The sequence below is a fragment of the Boleophthalmus pectinirostris genome, unplaced genomic scaffold, assembly GCF_026225935.1.
Source record: "Boleophthalmus pectinirostris isolate CB_2022bp ecotype Guang Dong unplaced genomic scaffold, ASM2622593v1 HiC_scaffold_15, whole genome shotgun sequence".
Taxonomy (NCBI): domain Eukaryota; kingdom Metazoa; phylum Chordata; class Actinopteri; order Gobiiformes; family Gobiidae; genus Boleophthalmus; species Boleophthalmus pectinirostris.
In genome coordinates, this window is record NW_026571070.1 from 35,730,710 (window position 1) to 35,741,877 (window position 11,168).

An 11,168-nucleotide genomic window follows, 5' to 3' on the forward strand; every position below is an offset into this window, starting at 1 on the left:
TGGTGTGAGAGACATAATTCCTGTACAGAGTCTCTTAGTGGCCAGTGAAGTGATGATGATAACCAAGGAGATTAGAAGGTGCAGAAGAGGATCTCAGGAGGTGCAGAAGAGGATCTCAGGAGGTGCAGAAGAGGATCTCAGCAGGTGAAGAAGAGGATCTCAGGAGGTGCAGAAGAGGACCCCAGGAGGTGCAGAAGAGAACCTCAGGAAATGCAGATGAGAAACTTAGTCGGCATAGATGATGAAGCCGGAGAAGGTGCTGTACTTGTTGTTGTTGCCCCCGTGGGCTTTGCCTCCATCCAGTTTGATGTAGACCTCGTCCCCTGGCTCCAGGTGCAGTACGGCTGAGTTACTGGCGTAGTCGTAGTTCTGGTCAGCGTCCTGTGCAATGGCACTGGCTCGCACCTGCACACAGACCAGTTCAAATGAGGCTACTACAGTAGCTGATATATATAGTGGGTCATGCAGCTTTTTAGATATGCTCGGAAGTTCTCCAGGTTCTCCAGGTTCTCCACACAACATGTAACCCTAACCCTTTAGTCCTCAACACCTGACCCCACCTCCCCTCACATTCTCCCCTTTAGTCCTCCAGACCCTGCCCCACAGTCCTGCACTGGGTCAGGTACCCTCAATAGTTGCTGAAATGGGCAGGTTTTAAAGTTTTGGAATTTTATGGGCAGGGTAGTGATTACACATACATATATATATTTACAAATTGATACAAATTGTGGTAATGGCAGTGTGTGTGAGCTTCAGTTAGAATGCTTATAATTTGTGTGTGATTTATCATGGGCACGGGCGGGTAACAGGTGGAATGTTAAAGGGACTGGGGGGGTGCAGATTTAACTTTGATATATGGGTTAATGAACGGGTGCGGGCAGGTGCAAGTCCCCACCCCCCATACCAGACTGATATGTGTGTCTAACTGAAAGTGATTGAGAAAATCTAAATCTGATAGGTTGAAGCATCACAACAACAGAACAAGCCAGAATTCCAACTTTTGTTCCTTCCCGTTGAGAGAAAAGGACAGACATCTTTCCCTCATTCAAATGAAAAAGGCACTTCCCTTCTGCATGTTTTTCACAAACTAAAAGTGATGTGAGAGTGAACTCACAAAACTCACTAGAATTCATCTTGAGAGAAAAGTTAGTTAATTAACAACAGCTATCTCAAACTCATCCAGCTCATGTCATCTCAGTTCTTCTAAAGACACTCCTCATTTCCAGCAGAACAGTTTGCTCATTGTGCCCAAGTCCCACAAGCATCATCACTGCCTTCAGACCCTGCTCTGACCTGCTGCCATTTTCGTTTCCTTTGCTCCATCTTCATCACGTCTAACCAAAACACATAGTTTTGTCTTGTGACATGGTCCTATAGATAAAGGAGGATCTATTATGAACAAATAATTAAAAAATATATATATTAACCCAACCACACTTCATTTCCAGCTGCCACACATCACAGATAAACAGCCAGAAGATTTTATTCTCTAAAACTGTCATTCATGCTGCACTAAGGTCCAGACTGCTACTGACGGCTCGCCCAGCAGCTCTGAAGAACGACACAATTCCGCTGCAGGGCAACACCACAGGACCTCTGAGCAAAGCACTAAACTATTGTGACTTTGAAAGCTCATTACAGTCACTAAATAGGCTTTAGGTTGATCTGAAGGAGCCCCTCTGGGTTTCTTGTGAGGAGCAGAGGGACAGAGGAGCTCTTTGGAGCTTTGCAGAATAAACTATATCTAAACTCCAGTATTGAATTACTAAAAGTAGTATATTTTACAGCCATTTAGAGAGGGTGTATTATGTACCATGTTGTTCTCTCATTTTAGATTTCATCCATGCATGTTTGAGTAATTTAGCAATCTCTCCCGGGCCCAAGGCTCTGCCCACAAGCCTACGTCACTCATGTTCCCACACAGCAATTCTCGGTAAATATGCAAAAACGTGATACAAAACTGTGCACAACTGGACAAACCTGATGCGATTTGCAGTTTCATTAGGGACACACACGCTGTGTTGTGATTGTGCTCAGAGACTTTGAGCATTTCTGTATTTTAAAGTGATCATATTTTTTGTGTTATGTCTTGTTTTGTTCCTTTTTTGCTAAAATGAAGCACAATTTACATATGCCTCAGTGTACAAATTCATACTGGCGTCTCAATAAACATTTAGTTTAGACTCGTAGAAAAACATTTCTTCATCCATCAGTTCTGACAGAATCAAATTCAACTTCAAATGAACCCAACCTCACGAGACTAAATCTACAGATAAGCTTTCTCAAAGCTACAACAAAAATGCTAATAAATCTGATGCAGAAATTCTCTCACTTCATTCCTATAAATGCACTCTCTCTTCCTTCCTTCCCGCTTTTGTTTGCTATAACCCTCATCAGACCTATCTCCACCGCAGCAGCCAAACCATCAGCCTCCTCAGTCTCTCCTTTTCCTCCTCCTCACCACCATCATCGTCCAGACCTCAGAGCAGACCAGACCTCTGCGGGGCGGCAGTAGCTCAGTTGGTAGAGCATTTGCCCACTGCCCTGAAAGTTGGCGGTTCGAATCCCGCTCTCAACATAAAAAAAAAAAAAAAAAAAACATCTCAGGTTGAGCCGTCAGATCCACTGACCCACAGGTTGGCTGGTGTGATTCCAGCTCCCACAGATGAATGCTGTTGTTGTGTCCTTGGGCAAGACACTTAACCCACCTTGTCCAGAGTGTCTGTGTACACTGGTGTATGAATGTGTGTGTGTGGTTCCATGTTGTAAAGCACTTTGTTCACCTTGAAGGTGGAAAAGTGCTCTAGAAAAATGTGACCAGCTGGAATTTGGCACTATGTGACGTTTCCAGTGGAGTGTCCACCATCTGCTTGTCTTAATAATATTGCTGCTAGTCTGGAATGTTTCACAGTGTAACATTTAAACTAATCTATCCTCTCAGACACCACCAGGCCTGGTCACAGCTCAGATCTGTGGAGAGACGACCATATTCACAGTAAGAATATAGATTTTTCAAGGCTTTTTTGAGTAAATATGCACATGTAATGAATAAAGCGTTTCATTCTGTGGAATGCTCAAGGCAAAGCAATAAAATCTCCATGGAGACAAGCAGTAGAAAAGTTACATGGTAAATGGTCACATTTTTCTATAGCGCTTTTCCATCACACCAGCCAATCTGTGGGTTAGTGGATCTGACCGCTCAACCTGTGATGTTTATGTTAAGAGCGGGATTCGAACCGCCAACCTTCACCAACTGAGCTACTGCCGCCCATAGTGCAGCTTTAAAATATAAAAAGGCATTTGTTGTTGTTGTGTTTTTGTTTGTTTAGTTTTGGGGGTTTTTTGCATCTTGTCCATAAAAATATGTAAATGTTTTTTATTTTTGTTTGTTTTTTTCCACAAAATCTATATCTGAGAAAACATATCTTAAATCTCCCGTCGCACTAGCTCCACCAAACACGGCCCATATGGCTACACCCAGGAATCTGCATTATTTAGTCACATTTTATCAAGAATATAATAATAATTCAAATCATTCAACATTTAAAATCATACTTTTTTTTATCAAATTAGTCAAGTTTTTGAAAATGCAAAAACTACTCGTGTGTGTGTGTGTGTGTGTGTGCGTGTGTGTGTCTATAGTTTGCATTGGTCTCCTTATGATTTTAGGATGGTAGTCTCAGAATCTTTGGCCTTATCATCTTATTAATCTAAGAATAAAATAATTGGATTTTACATTTTTGCACTGTAATAATCATTTGTAGGAGCTGTGAGAGTGTGTGAGAGTGTGTGCGAGCTGTGTGTAAGGGTGTGTGAGAGGGTGTGTGAGAGTGTGTGCGAGCTGTGTGTAAGGGTGTGTGTGAGGGTGTGTGAGAGTGTGAGAGGCAGAGGCAGCTCCATATTCATGGAGAATAAACGCTCAAGAAAAGCCCGGCGCCTTTGGATGGAAGAACATGGTGCGTATTTGGCACAGCCTGGTCGTGCGCTGCGCCTCTGTGCTCTGTCCTGTCCATTCACTGCTAAGTCCCCTGTCCCTACACCGCCCTGTCCCCATACTGTCCCCCCACTGCCCTGTCCACGCGCACTACTGGTCCCTTGTACCCGCACGTGCACGCCTCACCTGGTTATTTTTGCACAGGTCTGCCCACATGCTCGTGCCGTCCCCGCCGCGCATCAGCACGTGGTAGGTGAAGTAGTAGATGCCCGGGATGGAGCAGGTGAACTTGCCGCTGGTCGGGTCGTAGTGGTTGCCCAGATTCGTCACCACGTCGTCGAACTTGAGCAGCTCGTACCCCTCGTGCTGCTTCTTGAGCCCCGCGTAAAAGGCGATCTTGGGCACGGTGCTGTAGGTGGCGGCGCTGATGGCCCCCGTGGAGCTGGGGCCGGGGGGTCCCGGGAGTCCTGGGGGCCCCGCTCTGCCCGGCTCACCCCGCTCTCCAGGTGGTCCTGGAGGACCCGGTGCGCCCGGCTCACCCGGCGGACCCCTAGAGCCGATTTTCCCGGGACGTCCCGGCTCTCCTTTGGGTCCCTGGATGAAGGTGGGTAAAGACTGGACCAGCGCGTTCTCCGGGAGCGCGTGCGCTGGGGCGGTGCTGCTGGGAGAGCGCGTGCCGTACGGGTCACACACCATGCGGCAGCTGCCCAGCATCTCATAGTGCGCCGCTCCGCCCGCGCTGTTCACCAGCACCGGGATCAGCACCACCAGCACCAGCACCATCACCACCCCCAGCACCCCCGCCGCCACCAGCCGCCTCCTCCCCACCAGCCGCGTGAGCGCCGCGCGCTCCGCGGGGCGGCTTTTGGGCGGAATCTTGCTTGATGTGGAGAGCAGTCCGGGAGAAAGCGTCCGGCAAAGGTCCAGCCCCTTGGTCCTTGTGGAGTCTGGGGTAGGAAGCGTGTCACTGTAGTCCGGGACAGTCTCCTGTAGTCTGGGTACAGAGCTGCTGTGTCCCGCTGTGTCCCGCCGTGTCCCGCTGTGTCCCTCTGAGGTCCTGTTGGTCTGTGGGCTGACTTTCACGGACAAGTGAAGAGCGCGTGAAGTGCGCGTGTCGATCCACAGGTTCCACTCTCTGTTGCGCGCGCCCTCAGAGCGCACGAGACATGGCCAGAGCGCACGAGACGCGGTCAGAGCGCACGGGGCAGTGCGGAGGATGAGGAGGATGAGGATGAGGAGAGGGAGCTCTGTGGTGAGACACAGACGGGGGTTGGTCTGAGCACAGGGAGCGTATGGAACAGACTGAGGTTTTACACTTTGGACAGGTTTTGTCCTTTCAGCTTCTGTAATGACCCAAAGACTGAAAACAAATATTTGGCTTCACACTAAATCCCCCTGTGAATGTTGGTATTAAAGACTTCTGCTGTACAGAAACACTGATGACATTGTGTTGTGCACCTCTTTGCGTGGATCAGATTCATAGTTTAATATTTGATTTGAAGTTGTCCCCGTTCTAAATCCACACAGTGGCTGTGGTTACGTGCTGACTCCAATCAGATTAATAGCAAATGTTTAGTTATAAGATTATTTGGCAAGTAAAAAGTGAAACCATCAGATTTCTTTCTGGTCATGGCCTCCATAAACACTCTCAGATTTAGCAGTTTTCATGTATTTCTGTATTCATCTTAAATGTCCAGAAATCAGATTATTGGTACATGTGACCAAAGCCTGTGTCTATTTCTTATTCTCTTTTTGCTTTTTTCCATAAATCACTTTTACTAAACATCACATTGAAGCCCAAATCTTCCTTTACTTACATACATATAGGTGTTCATTACATCAGCCAACAGCACACGCAATAGATTTTTATTTTTTCCCCTTTAGAATGCACGTAATGACGCCAGGCCAAGTTACAGGTCAGATCTATGGAGATGCGACCCCTCTCACAGTGAGTCTTTGTGTTTCTATAACAGTAAAACACCTGTAATAATACAATATGTAATAATGCAACAATACAATACTTATGTGTTATATTTGTCCATTCACCTTCACTGTCCCACTCAGATGAATGTATTCATTTATTTATTCATTCATTTATTTTTCTGACAAAGAAACCCCCAAACTTGTGCTTTTATGGATGTCTCACAGACATTTAGTCTGAAGTGTGGGGAGTATTCACAGGGGGACCAACTGTCCCTCAGGAGCTCAGAGTCAGGGGACAAGACAAGAGAGTCCTTGACTGTCTCTCTGCAGACCACAACACCAGAGGAGGATACATGTGCAAGAATCTCCATATCTGTCCCTCAGCAGCACAGAGACATGGGGCAAGACAAGAGTGTCCCTAACTGTCCCTCTTCAGACCACAACAGGGTACCAGAAACAATGTCCATAATTGTCTCAGCAGTGCAGGAACAGGAGGAGACATGTCCAAAAATGTCAATAACCACAACCACAGCACAGGGACAGAAGGAAACATGTCCTATTGTCCCGGTCCTCCCTCTGGACCAATCAGCTCGTTCGGTTTCATGTAGTTTGTAAAGTGAAGCTCGGGTGTTTTCTCTCAACAGCCACACACAGTGTCGTCCGTCGTCGTCGTCGTCGTCGTCGTCGTCGTCGTCGTCGTCGTCGTCGTCGTCGTCGTCGTCGTCGTCGTCGTCCCAAAACAGGTTCTGAATCACTCTTAAAAAAAAAAAAAAAAAAAAAAAAAAAAAAAAAATGTAAGTTTTTTTTTTTATTTAATGGAAATTTAGTCAGAATGGAGTTATTCTTGTTCGTCGATGCCCACTGTATTTATATCCAAATTATGGAAATGAGTTGAAGTTTGGTGGTTTGGTTTATTGAGGATGATTTTATGAGCCAGTAACAGATGGTTCTGTCTGCAGTTTTGAAGTTTAGCTTAATGGTTTAAGGTGCTATCAGCCTGAACATAAGAATCTAAATTGACCAATCAACTTTATTCTCATTCCTCTGAACAGGTCATCTCACAAATCACTCAGAATGCTTCTTTTCTTCTCTCCATCATCTTACTAGCTACAAACATTGTTTGACTTAAGTCAGTCACAGCAGCAGACGCACCAGCCTCGTCAGCCTCTCCATCTCCATCTCTTCACTCCACTTAACCAATCTATAATTCTTCCCTCCTCGTGCCTCTGAATCTTTACATGCTGAGGTCTAAGCGCTATAACGTCCACCCATTCCATAGACTCGGCCTAGAGTGTATCGGCAGCCATAACATTATCCAATATCCACAGGCACAGAGCCAGAGGGGGGAGGGGGCAGGGGGACAGGGGGCCGGAGTGGGGGCCAACTAGAGGTGCCCCAAGGTAACGGCCATCATCAGATCGACACAAAGCTCAATGAGAGTGTGCATGATGAACGAGCTCTGCAGCTCGCTCATATCACAGTATACAGGCCCAGAGTTATTATGACGTTCTGAAGGTCTGCATGGGCTCAGGTCAGCAGAGAGAGCGGATCTGAAAGGAAAAAAAGAACTGCACTCAGACAAGTTACATTAGATGGAATCAAAGGGCCTGTAGTTACACTATTTTCTGTTCTGTGTTTTTAAACTCCACACATCTTCACTAGAATCATTTGGAATTGCCTATCTCTAATGAACTAAAGGTAAAAGGAGCTGTTCACTTGAAAACTACTACTGCGTGACATCACAAGGGGAAACAGAGCATTTTGAGCTTTAATAATGTAGACAGACTAATAAACCAGGACATCTGTGAATGAAACAAAACACAACTACAGATCTGTTTTTGAGGAGAGAACAACACTGTAATGTGGCTTAAAGCTCACAAGAATCAGTTTAGCATCATATAGGACCTTAAAATCTCACAAGACCCACACCTGAAAATAATGCACTTCTGTATGAACCAATTATATGACTCACAAATAACTCTAAAATGGTTTAGTCACCAGCAGAGGTGGGAGTAGACACTATTTACACTATTTAATATATATAAGCCTGCTCAGGAGCAGGCCCTGGGCACTCGAGCAATAGAGGCCCAGATCTACCACACCAGACAAGACCCACAGTGTAGACTGTGCAAAGAGGCTCCTGAGACAGTCCAGCACATAACTGCAGGGTGTAAGATGCTGCAGGGAAAGCAAACATGGAGCGACATAACCAAGTGGCGGGCAGAGTGTACAGAAACATCTGTGCAGAGAACGGACTGGAGACCCCAGGATCAAGGTGGGAAACACCTCCAAAGGTTGTGGAGAACAACTAAGCCAAGATCCTGTGGGACTTCAGATCCAGACTGATAGGATGGTGATGGACCAACCAGACATAGTGGTGGTGGATAAACAACAGAGCAGAGCCATGGTAGTGGACATCATAACACCAAGTGATGGTAATATCAGGAAAAAGGAAAAATACCAGAGACTCAAGGAGGAGCTGGAGAAAGCCTGGAAAGTGAAGGCATCAGTCGTGCCGGTGGTGATCGGAGCACTTGAGGCCGTAACCCCCAGCCTGGAGGTGTGGCTACAGCAGATACCGGGAAAAACAATGGACATCTATTGTTTATATATATAAAATAAAAATAAAAAATGTGTTTCTCACCTTCCACGGTGGTAGGTCTCTCTCACCCTCATTCAGCTCAGGTCCTCTACCAGAGGCCTGGGAGCTTGAGAGTTCTGCGCAGTATCTTTGCTGTTCCCGGTACTGCACTTTTCTGGACTGAGATGTCCATTGTTTTTCCCGGTATCTGTTGAAGCCACTCTTCCAGTTTGGGGGTTACAGCCCCGAGTGCTCCGATCACCACAGGCACCACTGATGCCTTTACTTTCCAGGCTCTCTCCAGCTCTTCCTTGAGCCCCTGGTATTTCTCTAGCTTCTCGTGTTCCTTTTTCCTGATATTACCATCGCTTGGTATTGCGATGTCCACCACCACGGCTCTGCTCTGTTTCTTATCTTATACATATATATATATATATATATACACACACACTATTTAATACTAAAATAGTGTGACTAGAGCCACCGTATTGTAACAGAAATCTGCATCTAAATAATATACATTATAGCAGTCCCCATCTGTGTTAAATATTTTTGGACACAGTTATTGATTATCAGTGTGTGCCCACTCAAATCTGTGATACGCCTCCATAGTCCATGTAATACCAAACAATAACATGACTTGAACCTTCTGAGCCCACCTAACCTGTGCAGTTCTCCTGCACTGACTCAGTTTCAGAGCTCTGACATTCAGTTAAACCAAAGATGTTCATTTTGTCTTCTGTATTTTAACTTCTTCTTTTTTAAAGACAATACAGTAAAGTGTATTTACCTTGCTGACATTTTTCGATTACTGCTGCTGCATCTTCAGAACTGTCCCCGGTGTTGGTGGTGACATGTCATTTATCAGCTGTTGTTACTTCCTGTAAGCGTGGTCAGGCCTGATGGACCTGGCAGGTCACTCACCTCACCTACGCCTACAGGAAGTAACAACAGCTGACCACGCCTACAGGAAGTAACAGCAGCTGACCACACCTACAGAGAAGTAACAGCAGCTGACCACGCCTACAGGAAGTAACAACAGCTGACCACGCCTACAGGAAGTAACAGCAGCTGACCACACCTACAGAGAAGTAACAGCAGCTGACCACGCCTACAGGAAGTAACAACAGCTGACCACGCCTACAGGAAGTAACAGCAGCTGACCACGGATACAGGAAGTAACAGCAGCTGACCACGCCTACAGGAAGTAACAACAGCTGACCACGCCTACAGGAAGCAACAGCAGCTGAAATTTCTGAATTTTACATTTGTGGATGTAAAATTTGGCAAGACATAATATTAAGTTTACACAGAGTTCTTTTTTTATTTTGTAGTAGTACACCAAAAATTATAACATCTCTGTTTAACAAGACTGGTAAAGAACGAAATGTGGAATTGATCCAGAGTTGCATTTCAGACCAAAAGGGTTGGATTGTAGCACAAAAGAAAAAAAGATGATCAGTGCTTTCAATCTCCTTTTCAGAAAAAGTGGAAATGTTTTCTTGAATTTTAAAGCACAATTGAAGTAATTCTTTGGATGGATATATGTTATTCATGATTTTGTAATGTGTTTCCTTTACTTTAGGAGAAACAGGAAAGGCCAAATACATTGTTCTCAGTTTTGTTATTGCTTCTTTATCAAATTTATATTGAATATCATTTTTATTTTGCAAACCAGGGAACATTTTTCCTGTTAGAACTTTTCTAATGAAGTAATTATTGCATTTCTGTCTGTTATTGACACTCCTTGTACTGATAAGGCAGGTATATGTGGGTGTATATTTTGGTTTGCCAAAATGTTCCTTGAGAGATAAAGAAATTCTTTAGGGAGAGCATTACATAAACATATGAAGTCCAGATATGAGGGATTAAAATCATGTTTTGCACAGAATTGGTTGTAATTTAGTAAATTGCCACTTTCATCCATTAGGTGTGCTATTGACCAAATATTTTTTTCAAACCAGTCTTTGTAAAACAGTGATTTGTTACGATGTAGAATATATCGGTTATTCCATATTATTGTGGAGTGTGGAGAAAAGTTATGAACATACAACATTTTCCAGTACAGTAAAATTTTCTTATGGAACTCTGATAAAGAGACAGGAAGCTTATTGATGTCAAAGTCACAAACAAGTAGAAGGTTTAGTCCACCCAATTTGTTAAAAATAAAGTTAGGGATACAGTACCATAAGGAATTATGGTGCTTAATCCAAGATTTGAGCCAATTGATTTTTAGGGTTGCATTGAGGCACTCTAAATCAATTACATTTAGACCACCTTCACTTGTTTCTTTCACTAGATGACTTTTCTTCATATAATGAGGTCTATTTCTCCATATGAAATTTAGATTAACTTGATTTATAGATTTGATTAAATAGTTTGAAATGGCATTTGAATAGAGTGGGTATATACATCTTGATAAACTTTCTATTTTGGTCAAATAAATACGGCCTAATAATGATAGATCTCTTTGGAGCCAAATGTTCAGTTCTGATTTACATTCTTTAAGTTTGCTTTCTATATTGACCAACTGGCTTACTTTTTGTTCTCTACAGAGCTGAATACCTAAATATTTTATTTCAGTTTTGATAGGAATGTGGCAGATTTCGTTTATCTGAGTCTCACGGAGAGAGAAAAGTTCACATTTTTTCAGATTTAAAAATAATCCTGAGGCTTTGGAGAATTTAGCAATTTTGTCAATAGATTTTTGAATTTGGTGCTCATTTTTTT

General features: G+C 44.0%; 1 protein-coding gene across 1 annotated transcript; it reads right to left on the reverse strand.

Annotated features, from left to right (window-relative positions):
- Positions 1 to 225: 225 nt before the first annotated feature.
- c1ql3a (complement component 1, q subcomponent-like 3a) lies at positions 226 to 4,741 on the reverse strand. The gene is made up of 2 exons (XM_020940765.1): positions 4,121 to 4,741; positions 226 to 405 (listed from the first exon to the last, which is right to left on the reverse strand). The coding sequence occupies exons 1-2, from the start codon at positions 4,715 to 4,717 to the stop codon at positions 226 to 228; spliced, it is 777 nt and encodes a 258-aa protein (XP_020796424.1). The 5' UTR covers positions 4,718 to 4,741.
- Between the last annotated feature and the right edge of the window lie 6,427 nt (positions 4,742 to 11,168).